Below are 26,196 nucleotides of genomic sequence, written 5' to 3' on the forward strand. Positions count from 1 at the left end.
CATGCCAAGTGTAAAATTTCACCAGTCTGCAGTGTCACGGAGTGTGCGGGAGTCCAGGCCCGGCACCCCTCTTCCTGGGATTCACTGAGACTCTCAGCCAGCCAGTAAAACAGAAGGTTTATTGGACAACAGGAACACAGTCCAAAACAGAGGTTGTGGGTACAACCAGGACCCCTCAGTCAAGTCCTTCTGGGGGAGCAGGGAGCTTAGACCCAAGCCCTGGGGTTCCCTGCGTTCCTCCACCCAGCACCAACAGAAACTAACTCCCACCCAGCAGGCTCCCTTCTGCAGCCTCTGTTCACATTCCTGGGCAGAGGTGTTACCTCCCCATCCCCCTCCTGGCTCAGGTTACAGGCTCTCAGGTCTCCCATCGCCAGGGCACATTCCCAGGTCAACACTCCCCCCTCTCTGCTGCGTCACATCATCACATGCAGTCAGTGGGGTTTGGTCAAAAATGGTTACAAATTACTCAAAGGTTTTATGGTGGATAAAGAAGGAAACTTTTAAAATGCATGAGCCTGCCAAGGTGGAGTAGCAGTGAAACTGAAGGCAGCTTGGTGGAACCGGCAGGGGAGCCAAGATGGCTGGAACTGGTGTGTCGCTCAGGAAGCAAGCTGACAGAGAGATGCTGTGGGAACATGACTAAGCATTTGAACAGAAGCGAGCAGTAGAAGTACTTGATCCATTAAATGAGCGATATGTGATCCTTCACCAGGGATGCTCCATGTAGCTCCAGTCAAATCCGATGGCCCTGGCACAGCCGGCTCTGAGTCTGGTCACTCGGTGGCATCTGGGCAAGAAGATGCTGTGAACAAGGAGTTTCCTGCTGGCTTAGCTGTGGCTGGAGCAGAGTCGAGAGTCCCTGGCTGTGTCTGTGCCGGGCGATATGGCCCCTTCTGGGCCCCTGCAGGGGGAGCCAAAGCAGGAATTCACTCATCTTGAGACTCTGCCATCTGGGGCTTGGTCCTGACCCCCTGCAGCGAAGGTGTGTGAGGGGGGCAATGGGGATCACAGCTGGGGCAACTTCCCACAGCCATTACCCCTATGTCCATCCAGGGCTCAGCACAGAGCCCCTGCAATCTCATGCTAAGCAGGGCCAGGCTCATAGTGCAGGATGGGGACTCAGCAGGGGGCACCATCCCCTCCTGGTTCATGCTGGCCCCAGGGCAGTGCTAGGGGGAGCCTTGCTGCAGGGAGAGGGACAGGAGCTTAGAAGGGAGCACTGTGCAGGGGGCATCACTCACCTGGCCTCCTCATCAGGTACCAGCCCAGGGCCACGACTCCCAAGGCAGCGAGGATGCACCCAGCAATGATCGCCGGCACACCAGCCTGCCCTGTGACCTGGGGATCTGGAAATTCCCCGAGACAGACTGAGCCATGGCCCACCGAAGCCCCTGCACCCCTGCTCCCCACCCGCTCCCTGCCCAATAACCCTGGGCTAGCATCACCCCTCCCACAGCCAGTTTGCTCCACCAGTCACCACCCTCCTTGTGTCTGCCCTGCAACTAGATATCCTTCTTTCTGCCTCCCCCTTCCGGTCTGTTAGGCCCTCAGTATCCCTTCTCTTCTTCCCCTCCCCTCTGAGCCCCTCAAAAGACTTTTCTCTCCACCTCCCCTTAGTACCTCTCTCTGTCTACCCATCCCCTGGTGCCCCCCAAAACTCCCTCTTTGCATTTCCCACCCACCCCTCCCCTCCCCCCTACCCTTTGTGTCCACCTTCCCCATTCCCCTTCCCTCAGTAGGAGGTGCCCCATTTCCAGCTTCTCCCCACTGTTCCCCATGCTCTGCCCCCCCCCATACTCACCCCAGGTCACCCTTAGCGGGTCGTGCCCCAGGCTGCTGTGTCTCACCACACACACATGTTCTGCAGGGCCAACCCCCTCCTGCCCCAGCTCGATGGACACCTGGATCTGGAAGGTTAGGTCCCCGTTGGGCAGGATGCCACTGGTCAGCTGCTCCCCATGGACCACCTGGCCCCCCCGCTCCCAGATCACCTCGATGTTGCGGGGATAGAACCCCGTCACGTGGCAGATGAGGCGGCACAGCCGGTCCTGGGTCCCTGGGACAAGGGCCACACGCACTGTGGGCTGGGCTGGGGGGAGAGTGAGAAAGGGTTATTATTCACAGGTAATAGGATAGCAGGGGACTGCGGACTGGGAGTGAGGAGCACTGGCAAAGCTGTCACCTGTCTTCTGAGCGATGAAAGGCAGAGTGGATTCGATAAAGAACCTGCAATGCGGGGGCTGGATGAGGTTCCACACAGTGAAAGTCTCCCCGTCACGGTTCCAGCGCTCCGCCACTCGCCAGGCTGCCGGGTGCTCCGAGAACCAGCGGTTGTGGTCGGACTGGTACCGCAGCACGTCCTCCCCGTTGAGGGAATATCTCGTGATGGCTTGGACAGCACCGGTGGCATCGTCCAGCTCACAAGTCTTCAGGACCTGCATGTGGTAGGGCTCTGGAGGCAGAATGGCTGCGTGAGCAACTGAGCACAGAGCTGACACCTGGGGCCAGAGTGGGGGAGAAGTTCTCATGCCTAGAACCCAGGAGTCCTGACTCCCAGCATGCCCTGCTCTAACCCACTAAACTCTGCTGCCTCCTACACTCAGGGAGAGAACCCAGGAGTCCAGAATCCAAGCCCCCTCCCCCACTCTAAACACTAGGTATCAGGGAAGTCACTCCTCTCTGGTGTACCCTTCCCCCAGCTCCCTCCTACCTCCTTTGAGCTGCCCGCCCATCCCTTTCCAAAGCCAAGCGCTGGGGCTCAGGGACTCACCTGCCTGTGGGGAACTGGTGTTCACCTCCTGCACCAGGGCCTGGTACTTGGGCTCTACCCAGGAGTCCCAGGCCATGCATGCAGCATTGCCTGCACTCCAGAACTCCTGGTTGGCCGGGGTGTAGCCACTGCGGGGAGCCAGCCTGCGGGTGTTGCTGTCATAGGCTGAGAGCGCCAGGTCATTCATCCTCACCACATACAGCCGCTTGGGCAGACCAGGGGCCGCCCAGGGGGAGATGAGCTGGAGGTGGGAGAGATGGTGAACCCCTGTAGGAAGGAGAGAGAGTTCAATGGGAATGGGACCCAGACATCTGGGACGGCAACCCAAGGGGGCCCTGCAGCACCCTGCCCTGGGGAAAGAGACTGGGATGCGGATGGGACCCAGACATCTAAGACAGCGACCCAAGGGGCCCCTGCAGCCCCCAGCCCTGGGGAAAGAGACTGGGATGGGGATGGGACCCCAGCATCTGGGACAGCGACCCAAGGGGACCCTGCAGGCCCCAGCCCTGGGGAAAGAGACTGGGATGGGGATGGGACCCCGGCATCTGGGACAGCGACCCAAGGGGCCCCTGGAGCCCCCAGCCCTGGGGACAGAGACTGGGATGGGGATGGGACCCCGGTATCTGGGTCAGCGACCCGAGGGGGCCCTGCAGCCCCCAGCCCTGGGGAAAGAGACTGGGATGGGGATGGGACCGCGGCATCTGGGACAGCGACCCAAGGGGCCCCTGGAGCCCCCAGCCCTGGGGACAGAGACTGGGATGGTGATGGGACCGCGGCATCTGGGACAGCGACCCAAGGGGCCCCTGCAGCCCCCAGCCCTGGGGACAGAGACTGGGATGGGGATGGGACCCCGGCATCTGGGACAGCGACCCAAGGGGTCCCTGGAGCCCCCAGCCCTGAGGACAGAGACTGGGATGGGGATGGGACCCCGGTATCTGGGTCAGCGACCCGAGGGGGCCCTGCAGCCCCCAGCCCTGGGGAAAGAGACTGGGATGGGGATGGGACCGCGGCATCTGGGACAGCGACCCGAGGGGGCCCTGCAGCCCCCAGCCCTGGGGAAAGAGACCCGGATGGGGATGGGACCGCGGCATCTGGGACAGCGACCCAAGGGGCCCCTGGAGCCCCCAGCCCTGGGGACAGAGACTGGGATGGGGATGGGACCGCGGCATCTGGGACAGCGACCCGAGGGGCCCCTGCAGCCCCCAGCCCTGGGGACAGAGACTGGGATGGGGATGGGACCGCGGCATCTGGGACAGCGACCCGAGGGGCCCCTGCAGCCCCCAGCCCTGGGGAAAGAGACCCGGATGGGGATGGGACCGCGGCATCTGGGACAGCGACCCAAGGGGCCCCTGCAGCCCCCAGCCCTGGGGACAGAGACTGGGATGGGGATGGGACCGCGGCATCTGGGACAGCGACCCGAGGGGCCCCTGCAGCCCCCAGCCCTGGGGAAAGAGACCCGGATGGGGATAGGGATGGGACCCCGCATCTGGCAGAGCAGGAGTCACCTACCAGCCAAGGTGGCAGAGCAGAGAGACAGGATCCAGCAGGAGACCAAGGCAAGCCTGGCCCAAGGAGCCATCGTCCTGGAGGGGAGGCGACGGGCCGGCAGCTTCACAGGGCGAGGCCGGGAGCCAGGGCCCAGAGAGCTGGAGCGGGCACGGCCGCGCCCTGCGCGGAGCTTCCGGCTGCTCTGCTGGAAACCCCCCCGGGGAAACCCAGCGAAGTTCAGCAGCGACAACTCCCTTCCCCGCCGCCAGGGGCGTCACAGGCGCGGACCGGCGGTGCCCGAGCTCCAGCAAAACCAGGACCTGGGGGCCCGGCTACACCGACGTACGGGCCGGGTCCCCCCCGCGGCCCCGCCTGCCGCCCCCTGCAGCTCCGCGCTGCGCTCCCTGCCCGGCCGCCGGGGCAGGCGGAGGCGGGGGCTGCGCCTGCGGGGGAGAGGGGGAGGAGGCGCATGGCAGCCCCCCGCCCCCCGCACACACCTGGACCTGGCTGGACCTCCCTGAGCAGCAGTCTGGGGGGGCTTGGGTGAGTGTCGGGGGGGGGGCCGGGGCGGAGCCCCCTCCCCTGGAGCTCGCTGCTGCCGGCGGCGAGAGGGCTGGGGGGAGGCCTCCTCTCTGGCCCCCTGCCCCAGCCCCGGGACATCCTGCCTGCTGCACCCCAAACTCCCCATCCCTGGCCCAGCTCCACACTCCCTCCCGCACCCCAACCCCCTGCCCCAGCCCAGAGCCTGCACCCAGCACCCAAACTCTGCCCCAGAGCCCGCACCCCTCCTGCACCCAAACTCCCTCCCAGCGCATTGCCAGGGGCAGGACTTGGACCCATTCTGGACACCACCAAAAATTCTATAAACCTGCCATCCCTGAGCAGAGCCCCTGGGCGAGAGGCCGGCAGCCGGGATCCTGTGTGCACCGGGTGGCAGGACAGTCCCAGGTGCCGTGGCAGCTGGAACCCCAGGGATAGGCCGGCAGCCGGGATCCCCGAGCACGGGGCCAGCAGCCAGGATCCCAAGCACGCCAGGATGCCAGGTGGTAGTAGAGCCCCAGGCGTGGTGGTAACCAGAACCTCGCTCACAGGCTGGCAGCCAGGACCCGGGCAAGCAGGGATGCTGGATGGCAGCAGAGCGCCAGGTGCAGCAGTAGCCGGAACCCCAGGTGCGCCAGGATGCCTGCTGGCAGCAGAGCCTCTGCCATGGGGCTGACAGCAGGGACCCCGGACATGGGGGCACCCCCCCGTACCCTCCTGCACTCCTATGTCCCCGAGTTTAACCATGTAACCAACAGAATTTTGATGGGTAACACGGTTACTGTTTTTACACGGTTTTTACATCCCTAGTTCAAAGTGTTTGTCTTCCAGATGTGCTTCCAGGTGTTGAGGGGATGGGGAGGGGGGAGAGGCCAAGTGATTATGTCACTCTCCCTCTTTGTAGACTTTCTTCCAGGTGTTAGAAAGATCCTTGCTTTGATGTGTGTTAGTCAGCACCCAGGGCACTGCCTTCTCTGAGAAGTCTCTGGCATAGTGGATTGGGTGTTGATTAGCTGTTAATGCCCGTTTGGCTATTGATGGCTACTCTTTTGTTGCAACTGAAAGTCTGGTTGTGGCTGTTCCGAACCCCACAACATATTTCAGTAACACATACAGCAATGATCAGAGGGGTAGCTGTGTTAGTCTGGATCTGTAAAAGCGGCAGAGTCCTGTGGCACCTTATAGACTGACAGATGTGTTGGAGCAGAAGCTTTCGTGGGTGAATCCCCACGTCATCAGATTCATGTAGTGGAAATTTCCAGAGGCAGGTATAAATATGCCAGCAAGAATCAGGCTAGGGATAACGAGGCTAGTGCAATCAGGGAGGATGAGGCCCTCTTCTAGCAGTGGAGGTGTGAACACCAAGGGAGGAGAAACTGCTTTTGTAGCTGGCGAGCCAGTCCCAGTCTGTGTTTAACCCTGAGCTGATGGTGTCCAATTTGCAAGTGAACTGAAGTTCACCAGTTTCTTGTTGAAGTCTGGTCCTGAAGTTTTTTTGCTGCAGAATGGCTGCCTTGAAATCTGCTACTGTGTGCCCAGGGAGGTTGAAGTGTTGTCTTACAGGGTTTTGTATATTGCCATTCCTAATATCTGATTTGTGTCCATTTATCCTTTTATGTAGGGACTGTCCAGTCTGGCCAACGAACATGGCAGAGGGGCATTGCTGGCACATGATGGTGTAGATGACATTGGTGGACGTGCAGGTGAATGCACCGGTGATGGTGTGGCTGATGGGGTTAGGTCCTGTGATGGTGTTGCTGGTGTAGATATGTGGGCAGAGTTGGCATCGAGGTTTGTTGCATGGATTGGTTCCTGAGTTAGAGTTACTATGGTGCGGTGTGAGTTGCTGGCGAGAATATGCTTCAGGTTGGCGGGTTGTCTGTGGGGGAGGACTGGCCTGCCTCCCAAGGCCTGTGAAAGTGAGGGATCGTTGTCCAGGATGGGTTGTATATCACTGATGATGCGTTGGAGGGGTTTTAGCCGAGGACTGTATGTGATGGCCAGTGGAGTTCTGTTGGTTTCTTTCCTGGGCTTGTCTTGCAGCAGGAGGCTTGTGGGTACGCATCTGGCTCTGTTGATCTGTTTCCTTATTTCCTCGTGCAGGTATCATAGTTTTGAGAATGCTTGGTGAAGATCTTGAAGGTGATGGTCTCTGTCTGAGGGGCTGGAGCAAATACGGTTGTACCTCAGCGCTTAGCTGTACACAATGGATCGTGTGGTGTGTCTGGGATGGAAGCTGGAGGCATGAAGGTACGTGTAGCGGTCGGTTGGTTTTTGGCATAGTGTTGCGAATTACACCTGATAGGTCACGTGCAGTTCGAGTCTAGGCTGAGGCACACGAACCAAAGTCCACAACTGCAGAGTTCCCAAAAACATTAAGTTTATTACGCTCGAGCGTGGTGCCCCCCTGCTAGTCAGAAGGGGACCCCGAATGCAGGTTATACAAAGATTTTTTACCTTTTAGCAAAGCACGTTGCCCTCGTGCATTGGAAACCTTAGCCAATAGACAAACCCTTTCCTTATCTACCTCCTATTCCTGCTAGGTAATTCCCCATGCTAAACCATTACTTCAGCTACACAACGTGGCCCTAAAGCCATGCATCAGTAACTTTTCTTATCAGGATGGAAGGCCCACAGCAAAAGGCCAGGAGGCAGGGAGTTAGGAACAGACAAAGAACAGAAACTGGGAGTCGAGGCAGGCTGGAGACAAGGGTGGGGTGGTTTCACAGGAATGCAGTATCTAAGGAACACTCCTCCTGGTGCATGATGTGCTTGCTCTTAGACAATGGTGGGCCCCAAACCAAAATGGAGTCACATATGCTAACTTTTCCTTAACAGTCCCCCCTTTTCTTTTCTATGTCAGTCAGCTATATCGGGGCTGAGTAACGCGATGCAGGGTTAGCAGTTGCCGACAGCATAGACTATAACATTGTAGGCATACAAACAATAACACAAAAGCAATAACAGCCAAAAGGATGAAATACAAAATACGCCGTCCCCAAGCCCCCACATCCGGTAGCCATGAGGTGAGCCAGTTACAGGCCTCCTGGAACCCAGTGCTGGTATTGTTGAGGCTGATGTGGTGGAATAGGGCTGCCTGCTGCATGAGGATGTGGATGTCAGTTTCCACCCTGTGGTGCTGATTTACAAATACACAACAGCTTGAGTTAACCAGAGCACAAACCCCGCCCTGGTTTGCAAGGAGATAGTCCAGGGCTAGGTGGTTTTGCAGTGTAGTTTGGGATAGCTGGGTGACTTCAATATGAAGGGCAGCTAAGGCGTCTGCAGTGGCATTTGCCATTAATTCCAAAGCAGCTGGAATGTTAACGATGGCTATTTCTAGCTCGCTTACTCCTAACCATGGCAGAAACCATCGCACAAAGGAGTGAAAACCTGTGGGCCGTTGAGAAAGGGGGTTTAAAGGAATACTTCGTCGGTCCCTCCATACTAGATTGTGGATCTCTCCCCGGGTCAGGGTCTGGTGTACTGTCACGGTGGGTACTATAGCCCCGAAGGTACATGTACCACACCATCCTGCTGGGAGAACCTTATAGGCTGTGTGATTGCATAACCAATACCAGCCAGACCCCTCGGGGACTGGCCACGGGGCTCCAGAGTAGGTGGAGGGGCCTGCCACACCAGAGCTCATCTGGGTGGTGTCCTTGCACCCCACAAAATTCCCCACAAAAACTGTATTTTCCCTGCCCTTACGTCGTGACACACATAAAGCATAATTACCTTGGGCCACCATATCAATCGACCATCTTTGGATTGTAACATTCCAGTTAAATGTAGTGTTTGCCCATAGCTTAGCTTGGAGTGTTCGATTAAGAGGGATAGGTACCCCTACCAACGGGACCCCCTGACCCAAATCTGTGGGGATATGAATACAAATCCAACACTGCGTTCGATTTACACCCTGTTTTATGGCGCGGGTTAAATTCAAAAAGCTATTGCCCTCTTATTCTTGTTCTGGACTTGGGAATAGGGAGAGGACCCCCCAGGTAAACCATACCAATGTCGGCATCCTCCTCTGTACCATACAAAAAACAACAGCACCAATGTAAGTCTAATAAACACGAACACAAGAAGTCCTGGTGGGCTGTAAAGGTCCCAATAGCTGGAAAGTTCAGTCCATGGGTTGGTCGTGGCGTTCATTCGTGAAGTGGCTCGTCCGATGGCTTGTCAGGGTCAGGTGGGGGTCCCAGCGCCAACTTAACGTAGCTATGATGGATCCAGGACCCTTTACCTTCAACCCTAAGGGTGCGGTTTGAAACAATTGAGCTTCAGACTGGTTGTCAGTCAGCTCCTTTTGCAGTCTGGCAACGTATCTGGCCAAAGTTTCATCTCCATCCAAGAGGCTAGCATGTGCAGGAACATAAGTTCCCGGGACTAAAGCTGGTCTCCCAAACAACACCTCAAACAGGGACAGGCCTAGGGGCATGCGTGGGGTTTGTCTTATGTGCCACAAGACTATAGGCAAGGCATCTGGCCACTTAAGTCGGGTCTCCCTACAAACTTTGCTACCATTGTCTTTATTGTTCAGTTCATGCGCTCCACCTGACCTGCAGACTGGGGGTGGTACGGAGTATGTAACTGTCGGATAATCCCCAAGCACCGGTACAATTCCTCCAAAATCTTTGCAGTAAAGTGTGAGCCCCGATCTGAATTGATGACTTCAGGGACACCAAACCTGGGTACAATGTCTTTCATTAGAAACTTTACCACAGATCTTGCATCTGCCTTTCTGGTTGGTATTGCTTCAGGCCATCCGGAAAGTTGGTCCATTATAACAAGGAGGTGGTGAAACCCTGAGCTTTTAGGTATTTCTGCGTAGTCCATCTGCAAGCGTTGAAACAGGAAGTTTGCCCAGGGTCTCCCCCGCTTTGAATCGGCATCGAGCCAAGTCTTAGCAGAGAAGGCCAGGCAAGTAGGGCAGGAGCCGAGAGCCTGTTTCACCGCTGGATAAACATGGAGTGCCACCCAAGATTTTAGTATAGCAGCCGCCATACCCTGGATACCAGCGTGACCCAAGGAATGAAAATAATGAGCAGCTGGGAGTAGATAACGACGGGGGAGAATAGGTTTGTTCCCGATTCGCCAAACCTTGTCGGGGCCCTCAGATCCCTTCCAGCATTTCCAGTCTCGAAGCTCCTCCGGGGATACGTCAGCAGACAACAGCGTCCAGTCAGCAGGCGGGAAGGGCGGATCCAGGGGGAGGGAAGCCAAAACCAGGAGGGGCTGTAGAGCTGCAGCCTTCACGGCTGAGTCAGCTAATGCTTGTCCTGGGATAAAACAGAGTTAGGCTGCCTTGCGCATAACCGTGAACCGCCGCCACCTGGCGAGGGGCCTGAATGGCTTCCAAAAGGACAGGGTCCAGCTGCACTGAGTAATAGGCTATGGGGCCTGGGTGATCCCCCAGATATTGCAAAAGGATGCCACTGGCCACCCCCTGGTGTTCATGAATGAGAAGAGAAAATGGTTTACCATAATCCGGGAATCCCAAGGCGGGCGCAGAGATCAGAGCCTTCTTGGTAGATTCAAAAGTGGCTTCCATTTCCAGGGTCCAGGAGACAGGATCGGGGGTCGATGTTGTGGTGGCCTGGACTAGGGGTTTGACCAGTTCCCCAAAGGCCACTATCCAGGATTGACAGAACCCAGCAGGCCCCAGGAAAGCCCGTAACTGCTTTTTTGTAACCGGGCGTGGGCAATCCCGGATTGCCTGCACCTTGTCAGGAGAGAGTAAATGCTCTCCGGGCCGAATCACAAAGCCTAAATAAATTACCTGATCTTTGCACAGCTGCAATTTGGATGGAGATGCACGATGACCCTTATTGGCTAGGGCAGTAAGCAAAACAACAGAGTCAATTAAACATGCATTATAATCAGAGGCAGCAATTCATAGATTCATAGATATTTAGGTCAGAAGGGACCATTATGATCATCTAGTCTGATGTCCTGCACAACGCAGGCCACAGAATTTCACCCACCACTTCTGTGAAAAACCTCTCACCTATGTCTGAGCTATTGAAGTCCTCAAATTGTGGTTTAAAGACTTCAAGGAGCAGAGAATCTTCCAGCAAGAGACCCATGCCCCATGTTACAGAGGAAGGCGAAAAACCTCCAGGGCCTCTTCCAATCTGCCCTGGAGGAAAATTCCTTCCCGACCCCAAATATGGCGATCAGCTAAACCCTGAGCATATGGGCAAGATTCACCAGCCAGATACTACAGAAAATTCTTTCCTGGGTAACTCAGATCCTACCACATCTAATATCCTATCACAGTCCATTGGGCCTATTTACCATGAATATTTAATTACCAAAACCATGTTATCCCATCATACCATCTCCTCCATAAATTTATCAAGTTTAATCTTAAAGCCAGATAGATCTTTTGCCCCCACTGCTTCCCTTTGAAGGCTATTCCAAAACTTCACTCCTCTAATGGTTAGAAACCTTCATCTAATTTCAAGTCTAAACTTCCTGGTGGCCAGTTTATATCCATTTGTTCTTGTGTCCACATTGGTACTGAGCTTAAATAATTCCTCTCCCTCTCTGGTATTTATCCCTCTGATATATTTATAGAGAGCAATCATATCTCCCCTCAACCTTCTTTTAGTTAGGCTAAACAAGCCAAGCTCCTTGAGTCTCCTTTCATAAGACAAGTTTTCCATTCCTCGGATCATCCTAGTAGCCCTTCTCTGTACCTGTTCCAGTTTGAATTCATCCTTCTTAAACATGGGAGACCAGAACTGCACACAATATTCCAGATGAGGTCTCACCAGTGCCTTGTATAACGGTATTAAAACCTCCTTATCCCTACTGGAAATACCTCTCCTGATGCATCCCAAGACCACATTAGCTTTTTTCACAGCCATATCACATTGGCGGCTCATAGTCATCCTATGATCAACCAATACTCCAAGGTCCTTCTCCTCCTCTGATACTTCTAATTGATGCGTCCCCAGCTTATAACTAAAATTCTTGTTATTAATCCCTAAATGCATGACCTTACACTTCTCACTATTAAATTTCATCCTATTACTATTACTCCAGTTTACAAGGTCATCCAGATCCTCCTGTAGGATATTCCTGTCCTTCTCTAAATTGGCAATACCTCCTAGCTTTGTGTCATCCGCAAACTTTACTAGCACACTCCCACTTTTTGTGCCAAGATCAGTAATAAAAAGATTAAATAAGATTGGTCCCAAAACCGATCCCTGAGGAACTCCACTGGTAACCTCCCTCCAGCCTGACAGTTCACCTTTCAGTAGGACCTCCTGTAGTCTCCCCTTTTACCAATTCCTTATCCACCTTTCAATTTTCCTGTTGATCCCCATCTTATCCAATTTAACTAATAATTCCCCATGTGGCACGGTATCAAATGCCTTACTGAAATCTAGGTAAATTAGATCCACTGCATTTCCTTTGTCTAAAAAATCTGTTACTTTCTCAAAGAAGGAGATCAGGTTGGTTTGGCACGATCTACCTTTTGTAAAACCATGTTGTATTTTGTCCCAGTTACCATTGACTTCAATGTCCTTAACTACCTTCTCCTTCAAATTTTTTTCCAAGACCTTGCATACTACAGATGTCAAACTAACAGGCCTATAGTTACCTGGATCACTTTTTTTCCCTTTCTTAAAAATAGGAACTATGTTAGCAATTCTCAAATAATCCACATATTGAACTAGGACAGATGAACTAGGCAAGACAATATCTTTTAAATCCTCTGTGAGAATCTGGGAAAAAATAGTGGGGGATCCTGAAAACCCTTGGGGAAGACGTGTCCACGTTAGCTGCTGGCCCTTCCAGGTGAATGCAAACAAATATTGAGAATCGGGGTGCCAAGGGGAACTGAAAAATGCTGCACGCAAATCCACGACAGTAAAACAAGTGGCCGACTGAGGAATCAGTGTTAGAATGGTGCTTGGATCAGGGACAACTGGATGGGGGGCTATAACATAACCATTTATAGCTGTAGATCCTGAACAAATCGATATACTGGACGCCCGTCCGGTCCCTGTTTAGGCTTCCTTACAGGAAGAATGGGAGTATTACAGGGCGAACTGCAGGGGACTAGAACCCCCTGAGTCAAATAGCTGTCAATAAGAAGTGAAATGTCCTCTTCTGCCTCCCTCGGCAAGGGGTATTTTTTTTATGGAGGGAGGCGGTCCGTCCCTTGTTTCCAGACTAACTGGAACGGCTGATTTAAGAAGGCCTACCTCGGTTGAATTCATGCTCCACAAACTGTGTGGAACACTGGACAATTCAGAGGGGACATCAGGAACAGGGGTAACCGATGCCATAAGAGAAGCAACAGCCAAGTCCGGGACAGACACGTGGAGCCCCTCGGGGGGGCAATATATGTGCGCCCCCAGTTTGCTCAGCACATCCCGCCCGAGAAGGTTCACGGGGCCCTCTGGCATTACAACAAATCTATGTGACAACTTTAAAGAACCATGCTCAACAGGGATAGGGTAGGATAGGGGAGCCGGGCAGAGATTTGTCCTCTATACCCTGTACCCAAACTTTGGTATCGGAAAGAGAGCCCGGAACAAAAGTTAAAGTGGAGAGGGTGGCCCCGGTATCTACTAAAAAAGGCACAAGCTGTTCCCCAACTTTTAGATAAATTTGCGACTGTAACCCCAAATCCCATTCCAACTCTCCCAAGGTTCCCAAAATCTCCGCCCCTAGTCACTGGGGGTCAACAAGGTCCTGGGGAGCGTTAGGGGGATACCACTGAGGGGCCTGAGGGGAGAGGGAAGAGTCACTTCTTGGTTGACCCTGCCAAGGAGCCCCTCTTGGAAGCAGGGGGCACTCCCTTTTCCAGTGTCCTGGTTGTTTGCAATAATTACAGTTCCCATTTTTCATTCCCCCCCCCAGCCTTCACCTCTTCCTGTCCTGCGTCCCCGCCCCCTTCCTCTCATACTGCCGCGCCCCTGCCAAGGTTGGTTTCCGAAGGGAACCTGCAATACGGCCACCAACATACTTACTTCCTCCTTCTTTTGCTTTCGTTTCTCTCTAGGTTTCTCCTTGTCCCTGCCATTAAACACAAAAGTGGCCAGCCGAACCACCTCATGCAGGGGTTTTCCTGGCCAGTCGGGAACATGCTTAGAAAAATATTTTTTTATGTCTGAGGTTGCCTGATCAACATAAAAGGAGACCATCATAGGCCGGTTTTCCTCTGCCTCAGGGTTTATACCACCCCCATAGACACGAACCTGTTTGGACAACGGGGCCAAAAAGGCAGAGAGGTGCTCATTGAGCTCCTGCTGGCATTCGCGAATTTTAGACCAATTAGCTGTTTTACTGCCAACTTTGCATATAGCCTCTAAAAGGCCATTTTTACCGCCACTTTAACTGGCCATCCCTTTATTGCTATTGGGATTCTAATCGGGATCCGTCAGGGGCCACGGAGTTCGGGTATTATCTTCTCTGTCCCAACGCCGATTGGCATCCAGGATGGAATATTTTTCATCGGGGTTAAAGAGAGTGTCCAGAATTACCTGAACATCTCCCCATGTAGGATTGAACGCGGTAAATACAGACCGAATAGTTTGCAGAACCTTTTCCGGATCGTCACGAAGCCGGGGCATCTGCTGTTGCCAAGTAACCAAATCATTCGGGCCGAAAGGCCGGTGGACACGGGGGAAAATTATCTGCTCATTGCCAGCCTGATCATGGCTCACAAGGGGTTGCTTGACAAGGGGAGCCTGCAGAGCAACGGGTGGGTCAATAGCAGGCCTATACAGGTCGGGGGGTGGCAAACAAGGAGGCAACAGACACAAATCAGAAAGCCGAGCATAAGCAGGAGGAGGGGCAGAAGCAGGCATAGCACAGAGCAGGGCTGGAGACCCCTGAGACAAATAAGAGAAGGAGGAAGAAAGAGGACATCCTTCGGCACGCGCATAAGCCCAGTTGTCCCATACATACCAATAATCCATCTGGGCTGAAGCTTTGTCTTCCAGCCTTTTCCTAAGTGCTGTTAATTTTTCCCCAGCAAAGGACCCATCCGGTGGCCATTCGAGAAGTGTTTGAGTTGTTAGTGCTGGGCACTCAACCTTGCACAAGATTACAGCTTTCTTTTAACCTAAACCATGGGTACCAAAAATATTCCTCCAATTCTCGAGAATTTCAGCCAAAGGGGTCCCTTTACTTACACTCTGCCCAGAACCCATAATGGGCTACGAAAAAGGACACCAAATGTGCCACCTTATCACCTAAGTGACGGCTCACACTCCCACTCCTCGGAGTTCTCAAAGGTGAACTCACCCTGTGCCGGCTGGGGCTGTCCGAGAGGAGGAGCGCGGTCTCGCCCGTCGGGGCGAACCTAGAGTCCCATCTGGGTCGCCACGAACTGTTGCGAATTATACCTGATAGGTCACGCGCAGTTCGAGTCTAGGCTGAGGCACACGAACAAAGTCCACAACTGCAGAGTTCCCAAAGACATTAAGTTTATTACACTCGAGCGTGGTGCCCCCCTGCTAGTCAGAAGGGGACCCCGAATGCAGGTTATACAAAGATTTTTTACCTTTTAGCAAACCATGTTGCCCTCGTGCATCGGAAACCTTAGCCAATAGACAAACCCTTTCCTTATCTACCACCTATTCTTGCAAGGTACATTCCCCATGCTAAACCATTACTTCAACTACACAGCATGGCCCTAAAGCAATGCATCAGTAACTTTTCTTATCAGGATGGGAGGCCCACAGCAAAAGGCCAGGAGGCAGGGAGTTAGGAACAGACAAAGAAAAGAAACTGGGAGTCGAGACAGGCTGGAGACAAGGGGGGGAGTTTCCCAGGAATGCAGTATCTAAGGAACACTCCTCCTGGTACGTGATGTGCTTGCTCTTAGACAATGGTGGGCCCCAAACCAAAATGGAGTCACATATGCTAACTTTTCCTTAACAATAGGGTGCTGTTAACGTGACCATCATTAATTTGCACCATGGTGTCTAGGAAGTGGACCTCCCGTGTAGATTGGTCCAGGCTGAGGTTGATGGTGGGGTGGAAGCTGTTGAAATTGTGGTGGAATTCTTCCAGGGTTTCCTTCCCATGGGTCTAGATGATGAATAGGTCATCAATGTAATGTAGGTAGAGAAGGGGCGTGAGTGGACAAGAGCTGAGGAAGCATTGTTCCAGGTCAGCCATAAAAATGTTGGCATATTGTGGGGCCATGCGGGTGCCCATAGTGGGACCACTCGTCTGGAGGTATATATTGTCACCAAATTTGAAATAATTGTGCGTGAAGATAAAGTCACAGAGCTCAGCAACCAGTTGTGCTGTGGCATCATCAGGGATACTGTTCCTGACAGCTTGTATTCCATCTGTGTGTGGGATGTTTGTGTAGAGGGCCTCTACATCCATGGTGGCTAGGATGGTGTTTTCTGAAAGATCACCAGTGCATTGTAGTTTTCTCAGGAAATCAGTGGCGTCACAGAGATAGCTGGGAGTGCTGGTGGCGTAGGGTCTGAATAGAGGGTCCACATATCTGGGCAGTCCTTCAGTGAGAGTGCCAATGCCTGAGATAATGGGGCATCCAGGGTTTCTGAGTTTCTGGATCTTGGGTAGTAGATAGAATAACCCCGGTCGGGGCTCTAAGGGTATGTTGATTTGTTCCTGGGTTAGTGTAGGGAGTGTCCTGAGTAGATGGTGCAGTTTCTTAGTGTATTCCTCCGTGGGATCTGAGGAAAGTGGCCTGTAGAATTTGGTATTGGAGAGTTGTCTGGCAGCCTCCTTTTGGTAGTCAGACCTGTTCATGATGACAACAGCACCGCCTTTATCAGCCTCATTGATTATAATGTCAGGGTTGTTTCTGAGGCTGTGGATGGCGTTGCGTTCTGCACGACTTGGATTATGAGGCAAGTGATGGTTTTTTCCACAATTTCTGCCTGTGCACGTCAGCGGAAGCACTCTATGTATAGGTCCAGACATGGACTCCACATGGACTCCTCCTGAGGGTCGAAATGACAGTCTGGACCTATACATAGAATGCTTCTGCCGACGGCAGTTCATTCACCTGCACGTCCACCAATGTCATCTACGCCATCATGTGCCAGCAATGCCCCTCTGCCATGTTCGTTGGCCAGACTGGACAGTCCCTACGTAAAAGGATAAATGGACACAAATCAGATGTTAGGAATGGCAATATACAGAAACCTGTAGGAGAACACTTCAACCTCCCTGGGCACACAGTAGCAGATTTCAAGGCAGCCATCCTGTAGCAAAAAAACTTCAGGACCAGACTTCAACGAGAAACTGCTGAACTTCAGTTCACTTGCAAATTGGACACCATCAGCCCAGGGTTAAACACAGACTGGGACTGGCTCGCCAACTGCAAAAGCAGTTTCTCCTCCCTTGGTGTTCACACCTCCACTGCTAGAAGAGGGCCTCATCCTCCCTGATTGCACTAACCTAGTTATCCCTAGCCTGATTCTTGCTGGCATATTTATACCTGCCTCTGGAAATTTCCACTACATGCATCTGACGACGTGGGGATTCACCCACCAACGCTTCTGCTCCAACACGTCTGTTAGTCTATAAGGTGCCACAGGACTCTTGGCCACATATAGCAATATTTCATAACCTCACATTTTCTTTGTTCGGTCTGTCCTGTAGTAGGTGACTTCTGGGTACTCTTCTGGCTCTGTCAATCTGTTTCTTCACTTCAGCAGGTGGGTATTGTAGTTGTAAGAATGCTCGTTCACCTGCACATCTACCAATGTGATAGATGCCATCATGTGCCAGCAATGCCCCTCTGCCATGTACATTGGTCAAACTGGACAGTCTCTATGTAAAAGAATAAATGGACACAAATCAGATGTCAAGAATTATAACATTCATAAACCAGTCGGAGAACACTTCAGTCTCTCTGGTCACTCGATTTCTGATCTAAAAGTGGCAATTCTTCAACAAAAAAACTTCGAAAACAGACTCCAACGAGAGACTGCTGAATTGGAATTCATTTGCAAACTGGATACAATTAACTTAGGCTTGAATAGAGACTGGGAGTGGTTGAGTCATTATACAAAGTAAAACTATTTCCCCTTGTTTATTCCTCCCCCCCCCACCCCCCCCCCCCGTTCCTCAGAGGTTCTTGTTAACTCCTGGAAATGTGCTGGAAATGGCCCACCTTGATTATCACTTCAAAAGGTTTTCTCTCCCCCCACCCCACTCTCCTGCTGGTAATAGCTCATCTTAAGTGATCACTCTCCTTACAATGTGTATGATAAACACCCATTTTTTCATGGTCTGTGTGTACATAAATCTCCTCACTGTATTTTCCGCTTTATGCATCCGATGAAGTGAGCTGTAGCTCACGAAAGCTCATGCTCAAATAAATTGGTTAGTCTCTAAGGTGCCACAAGTCCTCCTTTTCTTTTTGCGAATACAGACTAACACGGCTGCTACTCTGAAAAGTGTGAATATGGGGGTTCCATAGTGCTACTTTGAGGTACAGAGTGTCACACAGGATACAAGTACAGCTCTGCTGCCCTTGATTAGTACAACAAGGATAACAACCCTCTCATACCCCTGCCCCCAATAACAAAGTGACTTGTGATCCAGCACCAGCCAAAAGTCATCATTTGGGCAAAGCAGCTCCCTCATGCTGAGCACATAGGCAGGGTAGGTGTGTTCATGCAAACAAAGTTGGCTCCTGAAGTCCTCTTCCCCAGCTCACCACTAGATGTCAGGGGAGAGCTCATTCAGACCTTACATCGGCTAACGTGATTTTATGGCACATAAAGGGTAAGGGTTGCTTTATGGAAGGAAGGTGCCTTCCCATGAAACATGGAGTGTTTATAGCAATGGACAAAACAACTGTCGATAAGACATGGTATTTAATTAAAAACCCAAAGAGGCTCCAACAAGGACCCACAATAGCTTGTGTTTTCTTTTTCACATGTGTGCTTTGGATGCAAAATCCAACCGGGCACCAGGACAGATCAGTGAATATATAAATGGAGCTTCACCATTAACATTCTTAAGGTGCCACAAGTACTCCTATTCTTATCCAAAAGTTCTGTCTAGCTGTGGTGCGAAGTAAATGTTGTTAGCAAGTAAAAACCGATATGGTAGTGATATGAAAATGGGAAAAGAATAATTGTATTAAAACTAAGCAATTTGTATAAAAGATTGACATGCCCTTGATTAAAAACAAATCCAACAAATAGCTTAGGGTTACAGCTATTGAAAATGTTGTTTCACAATATTTAGTTGATTAACATGCCAAGTGTAAAATTTCACGAGTCTGCAGTCAGTGGGATTTGGTCAAAAATGGTTACAAGCTATTGAGAGCCATTATGGACAAATAAGGAAACTTTTAAAATTCACAGGCCTGCCAAGGTGGAGCAGCAATGAAACCGAAGGCAGCTGGGAGGAGTCGGCTCGGGAGCAGAGATTTTTGGACTGGTGGGTCGCTCTGAAAGCAAGGTGACCGAGAGACGCTGTGGGAACATGACCAAGCATTTCAACAGATACTAGCAGCAGAACTGCTTGCTCCATTACATGAACAAGGCTTTCAGCCAGAATTAGCATCCTAAGTATCATATTTTGTAAAGCAACAGATCAAAATACTATTAATAAAGAGCTTTTAAAGGTAGTGCCCCTCCCCCCCATCCACCCAGTTACCTCCTTCAGCACCGATCTCCTTACATGTTTTGATGGACAGGCTTGGGTTGTTCTGGATCCTGCTTCCCACTCAGCAGGACGTAACTTTTGTATTTTCTTCCCCTTTGAATTTATGTGGCAGGGCCTCCTCCCCCGTCACTACTTCCTGGCTGCATCACCCGGGCAGCTTGGGAGAAAAATTCTAAGCACAGGATAATCCCCACTTACTTGCCTGATAGTTGGACACGCCCCAGAAATAACACAAACACACACAATACATTCAACATAGTATATTAAACAAGAGATAAATATAACATTAGAGGGTAAAGCAGTATTCTCAGGGTCACCAGTACCCACGCTGATAAGACCCATAAATTTCCCATCACATGACCTGACATAGCAAATGTAAAATTAGTGTCCCGTGGCTATGCACACTTTGCAGGGGCCCTTGATGCCCTGTGACCACGATATCTTAAATGCACCAGCTGATGGGGTTCAGTAAAGCCCAAAAGACTCACAAGTAGGATAAGGTGATAAGTCCCTCCACAGGTTTAATAAGCAGCAGGTAATAAACCCCCAACCCCCTGAGTTGAAGACACAGTTCCGGGACTAGGGGTCCCCAAACAATTTCCCTGAAGGTGAAAATTGTATTTATGGGTCAAGCATCATAAAGTGCCGCAACTTCCCAAACGCAGAATGATTGAGATGCCGCCCGGTGGGGTGGGAGGGAAGAGAATGGAAACTGGGGGATCTTGTAGAGGGGGCTGGGAGCTCTGAGGGACAGGGGTGATTGGAGGGTGGGGAACAGCACAGGGTGGAAGTTCAACAGAGGTGCCCCCCACCCTGTAAACTCAGTTATTTTGCCCTTATCCACAGCCAATCCCCACCCCCAGCACCTCCTCTTCACCAGGGGTGTTCCATGTGGTCTCAGCCCAAACTGATGGCCCTGGTACAGCCAGCTCTGCATCTGGTCACTCTGCATCCGGGAGAGAAAGTGCCGTGGTCGAGGTGTTTCCTGCTTAGCTGTGGCTGAAGCAGAGTCGAGGGTCTGTGGCTATGTCTGCACTGGGCGATACGGCCCCGTATGGCCCCCTGCAGGGGAAGCCCGAGCAGGAATGGATTCATCTGGAGACCCTGGCTCACTCCTGCCCCCCTGCAGTGAGGGTGTGTGTGCATGTGGGGTGGGGAGGAGGATCTGATATACAAACCCCACACTGGGACAGAAGGGTTAAAAGACTATATTGGGCCCAGCTAGGCCCGCCCCTCCAGCGCAGCAGAGCAAGCTGCAACTGGAGGAAGGGTTGAAAAGGGAGCAGCTCAGCTCAGAAGGGGGAGGTTGGGGAGGAGCAGACCTACCCTGCAGGCTCCTGCAAAAGGAGTCAGAGAAGCCTGGCTGAGACACCGGGGACTGTGTGTTGAGCCCGGTTGGGGCTGAGGTTTGGTTTCCCTTTTATATTGTCTTTTTCCTTGTCCGGGGCTGGAAGTGGAGAGAGCAGTGATGGGAAGTGATGCAGGGAGGGTAATGCAGAGGGTCCACAACCCCCACCCTGCCCAAGGGGTCAATGCTGCTGACTCTCTAAAGGCCCTGGGTTGGAGCCTGGAGGATTGAGTGGGTTGGGGCTCAACTAGCATGACTCTCCGTGATGGGTGGGGTCACAGAAACCCCCTTGGGGCTGCCAACTGATGTGCCAAGACTACGTCTGCCCCTGCTTTCCCTGCCAGCTGGGACTCCAGCACCCTGTCTCGCTGAGCCAGACACTCCCGTCTGCTCCAGCACAGACCCAGGGTCTGAACCACGAGCCCCAAAGCTGCAGGCTTAACTGAAAGCAATTTAAGAAGTGTTCCTGGCTTTAACACTCAGATGCCCAACTCCCAATGGGGTCTAAACCCAAATAAATCCGGGTAAACTCATATATTCTTCACCCTCTATAACACTGATAGAGAGATATGCACAGCTGTTCCCCCCCTCCAAGTATTAATACATACTCTGGGTTAATTAATAAGTTAAAAATGATTTTATTAAATACAGAAAGTAGGGATTTAAGTGGTTTCAAGTAGTAACAGACAGAACAAAGTGAATTGCCAAGCAAAATAAAATAGAACACGCAAATCTAAGCCTAATACAGTAATAAAACTGAAAACAGATAAAATCTCACCCTCAGAGATGTTTCAATAGGTTTCTTTCACAGACTGGACGCCTTCCTAGTCTGGGCACCATCCTTTCCCCTGGTACAGCCCTTGTTCCAGCTCAGGTGGTAGCTAGGGGATTCCTCATGATGGCTGCTTCCTTTGTTCTGTTCCACCCACTTATATAGCTTTTGCATAAGGCAGGAACCCTTTGTCCCTCTGGGTTCCCACCCCTCCTTCTCAGTGGAAAAACACCAGGTTAAAGATGGGTTCAAGTTCAGGTGACATGGTCACATGTCCTGTGAGACCCCCAGCCTTCCTTCCTCCCAGCCAGACTCACAGCAAGGCCTGCCTGCAACCAGAGCCATCCACAGTCAGTTGTCCTGGTTGATGGGAGCCAGCAAGATTCCAAGCCACCATTAATAATTACAATAGGCCCTCAGAGTTATATTTCATATTTCTAGTTTCAGATACAAAAGTGATACCTTTATACAAACAGGATGACCACACTCAGTAGATTATAAGCTTTGTAACAATACCTCACAAGAGACCTTTTGCATGAAGCATATTTTAGTTACAATATATTCACACTCATCAACATACTTTCATAAAACAATATAGAGTGCAACATCACATTCTCCCCCAGGTGACTGGATGCTAACCATTCGGCCACCCAGCCCACCAAGGACCCTACTACAGGGGGCAGTGGGGATCACATCGGTGGGTGGCTTCCCACCGCCACAACCCCTGTGTCCCTCCAGGGCTCAGCATGGAGCCCCTGGGATCTCATGCTAAGCAGGGCCAGGCTGGTTTGGGACTTGGCTGGGAGACCAAGTGCTGCAGGGTGGGGGCTCACCAGGGGTCTCTCTCCCCTGCCTGTTAATGTTGTCACCAGGGACCCAGCGCAGTGCTAGGGGGCTCTGTGCTGCAGGGAGCCCGGTGGGGAGTCAAGAGGGGGAGTCGTGCTGCACCACTCACCTGGCCTCATCCTCAGGAACCAGCCCAGAGCCCCGACTCCCAGCACAGTGAGGATGCAGCTGTTAGGATATAGATATTCAGGCCTGTTGGTAAAGGCCTGTACTCGAAGAATTTAGGTGTATTCTTATCACTTGGCTAGTTAGAGGTATAAAAGAAAGAATCAAAATCACTGTCTGCCAGTGTAAGGTCCTTCTCTTACTGTGACAGTCTAAGGCCCTGTGCTTAGGCTAAGGCCTTTGGCTAAGCAGCAGAGGCAGCCATAAGTTGGGAAGCGACTGGTCACCTGCTCACATTCCAAACTAGTCACACTGAAAGAAGGTGCTATTGGGCTGTTAGGATACAATCCTGTCCTGATAGTGCCCATCGCCTCCAGAGAAAGGGAAGTGCCTAGAAAATGACAGGTTTCAGAGGAACAGCCGTGTTAGTCCGTATTCGCAAAAAGAAAAGGAGGACTTGTGGCACCTTAGAGACTAACCAATTTATTTGAGCATAAGCATGAAGTGAGCTGTAGCTCACGAAAGCTCATGCTCAAATAAATTGGTTAGTCTCTAAGGTGCCACAAGTCCTCCTTTTCTTTTTGCCTAGAAAATGTAAAAGGAAACTTAGTTTGGTAGCATCCTGTCTGACAAGAACTCACTTATCAGTAGCTGGGATGTGAAATCCTCATTTCTGTGTTTGTTGTATCACTGTAGTCCCCATTTCCCTATTGTTTGTCTGTATAATCTCTGTCTGGTTCTGTGATTGTTCCTGTCTGCTGTATAATTAATTTTGCTGGGTGTAAACTAATTAAGGTGGTGGGATATAATTGGTTACATAATCATGTTACAATATGTTAGGATTGGTTAGTTAAATTTCAGAAAAATGATTGGTTAAGGTATAGCTAAGCTGAACTCAAGATTTACTATATAGTCTGCAGTCAATCAGAAAGTGAGGGGGTGGGTGTGTGGGTGGGGGAGATGGGAACAGGGAATGGGGGTGGGGAATTGGAATTGTGTTTTGCTAAAGGGGGAAATGGGAACAGGGAATGGGGGTAAGGAAGTTGGAATCATGTTTGGCTAAGGGCAGGAATGGGAACAGGGACACAGGTGTAAGGCTCTGTGGTGTCAGAGCTGGGAAGGGGGACACTAAGGAAGGAAACTAGAATCATGCTTGCTGGAAGTTCACTCCAATAAACATCAAATTGTTTGCACCTTTGGACTTCGGGGATTGTTGCTCTCTGTTCATGCAAGAAGGACCAGGGAAGTAAGTGGGTGAAGGAATAAGCCCCCTAACAGCAGCCAGCAACAATGGCCAGGATAGCAGCCTGGCCTATGGCTTGGGAATCTAGAAGTGCCCCGAGAGAGACGAAGCCCTGGGTCACCCGAAGCCCTTGTGCCCTTCACCTCTCCTGGGGCCTCCCGGCTCCCCCTCCTGCTCTCTGCCCAATAAACCTGAGCTAGCATCCTGCCTCCCCCAGCCCGTCTGCCCCTCCCAGCCACCCCCTGTGGGTCTTCCCTGCAGCTAGACACCCGCTTCTCTGCCTCCCTTCCCTGTCTGAGCCCCCACAAAACCCCTCTCTGTTTCCCCTCTCCTCTGAGCCCCCAGAACCCCTGCTCTCTGGTTTCCCCTCCCCTCTGAGCCCCCAGTATGCCCCTCTGCCTGCCCCTCTCCTCTGAGCCAGCCAAAACACATCTCCACCTCCTCTTGCCCCCTAGTACCTCTCTCTGTCTACTAAACCCTGGTGCCCCTCAAAACTGCCCCTCTGCATTTCCCAACTCCCTCTTCCCCCCACCCCTTGTGTCCATCTCCTCCATATCTCTCCCCTCAGTGTGAGGCCCCCCATTCCCAGTATCTTCCCACTGCTCCTCCCTGCTCTGCGCCCCCAGTACTCACCCCAGGTCACCCTCAGAGGGGCATCCCCCAGGCTGCTGTGTCTCACCACAAACACGTGCTCCGCAGGACCGACCCCCTCCTGCCCCTGCTCAATGGACACCTGGATTTGGAAGGTGCGGTCCTCATTCAGCTGGATGCTGCTGGTCAACTGCTTCCCTAGGGTCACCTGGTCCCGCTGCTCCCAGGTCACAGTGATGGAGCAGGGAAAGAACCCCGTCACGTGGCGGATGAGCTGATCGGTCCCAAGTCCCTGGGACGAGGGCCAGATGCACTGTGGACTGGGCTCAGGGGACGGTGAGAAAGGGTTATTAGTCACAGGGAATGGGACAGCTCGGGGGTGTGGGTTGGGATTGAGAGGCACCAGCAGATCTGGGAGGTAGCCCAGGCCTGGGACTGCAGGGGGCTGCGGGTTGGGATTAAGGGGCATAGGCACACCTTTGGGATTGGGAGAGAGGCCAGGGCTGGGAAAGCAGGGAGTTGTGGGTCAGGTCTGAGTGCCACAAGCAGAGCTGGGGAGGGAGCCCACGGCTGGGATAGCAGGGGCTATAGGCCAGGAGTAAGGTGCACCGGCAGAACTGTCCCAGTGCCCCACCCCCTCCGCAATCCTCCAGACCCCACTCCTCTCCCACAGCTGGGGAAAGAACTGAGGAGATCTTCCTCCCAGCCCCCCTGCTCCAACCCACCAGATCCCACACCCCTCCTACAGCCAGAGATAGAACCCAAGAGTCCTGGATCCAAACTCCACTTTTAACCGCTATGTATCCCCCCTGGTGTACCCTCCCGCAGCTCCCTCCTACCCAGTCACCTGCTCATCACCTTCCTGAGCCAATCTGAGTGCTGGGGTCTGGGGACTCACCTGCCTTTGGGGAGCTGGCATTTATCTCTCACTCCAGGCCCTGGTCCTCGGTCTCCAACCAGGAGTCCCAGGCCAGGCACTCAAAGCTACCTGCTCTCCAGAACTGGTGGGTCTCCTGGTCATGCAGGATGTCACAAGTTCAGGGAGCCAGCCTGCCAGTGTTGTTGTCATAGGCTGAGTGCACCAGGTCATTCGCCCTCATCACATGAAGCCATCTGGGAAGGCCGCTTGTGGGGAGATGAGTTGGAGATAGGACACACAGTGAACCCCTGTAGGAAAAAGAGACTGGGATGGGAGTGAGATCCAGACATCTGGGACAGCGACCCGAGGGGGCCCTGCAGCACCCAGCCCTGGGGAAAGACACTGGGATGGGGAATGGGACCCAGGTGTCCAGGAAAACTGGGGTCACTTACCAGCCATGGTGACAGGGGAGAGAGATAGGAGCCAGAAGGAGACCAAGGCAGGTGTGGCCCAAAGAGCCATTTCCCTGGAGGGGAGAGAATGGCAGCTCTATGGAGTGGGGTCTGGGGCTAGGACCCAGAGAGCTGAAGAGGGCACAGCTGCCCCTCCCTGCACTGAGCTCTCTGCTGCTCTGACAGGTGACACCTGAGAGGAAACCCAGCCAGACCCACAAGCTTAGCAAAGTTCAATAAAGACAAGTCAGCTGTCCCTTTCCAGTCCTGCTCACTGCTTCCCAGGAAGCCTCGCTCCCCACCAGCACAATAAAGCGAGCTGTAGCTCACGAAAGCTTATGCTCAAATAAATTGGTTAGTCTCTAAGATGCCACCAGTACTCCTTTTCTTTTTGCGAATACAGACTAACACGGCTGCTCCTCTGAAACCAATAAAGATTGAATAACTCCTGTAGCTTGTTCCAATTGACTCTGTTACAACATGTGATTATTTTATGGGGAAGTTTTCTGTGAGCACAGAAAACCACTCCTCAGCCA

The 26,196-nt window shown here is 52.4% G+C and overlaps 1 protein-coding gene across 1 annotated transcript; it reads right to left on the reverse strand.

The window, feature by feature from the left end:
- Positions 1-100: 100 nt before the first annotated feature.
- LOC311529857 (rano class II histocompatibility antigen, A beta chain-like) lies at positions 101-19,566 on the reverse strand. Its single transcript, XM_084646117.1, has 8 exons — positions 19,436-19,566; positions 17,396-17,593; positions 4,283-4,466; positions 2,774-3,040; positions 2,186-2,455; positions 1,805-2,092; positions 1,245-1,349; positions 101-904 (listed from the first exon to the last, which is right to left on the reverse strand). Exons 3-8 carry the CDS (start codon positions 4,350-4,352, stop codon positions 777-779), a joined length of 1,128 nt encoding a protein of 375 aa, XP_084502243.1. The 5' UTR covers positions 4,353-4,466; positions 17,396-17,593; positions 19,436-19,566; the 3' UTR covers positions 101-776.
- Between the last annotated feature and the right edge of the window lie 6,630 nt (positions 19,567-26,196).

This window comes from Lepidochelys olivacea (genome assembly GCF_965140295.1).
Source record: "Lepidochelys olivacea isolate rLepOli2 genome assembly, chromosome: 13".
Classification (NCBI taxonomy): Eukaryota; Metazoa; Chordata; order Testudines; family Cheloniidae; genus Lepidochelys; species Lepidochelys olivacea.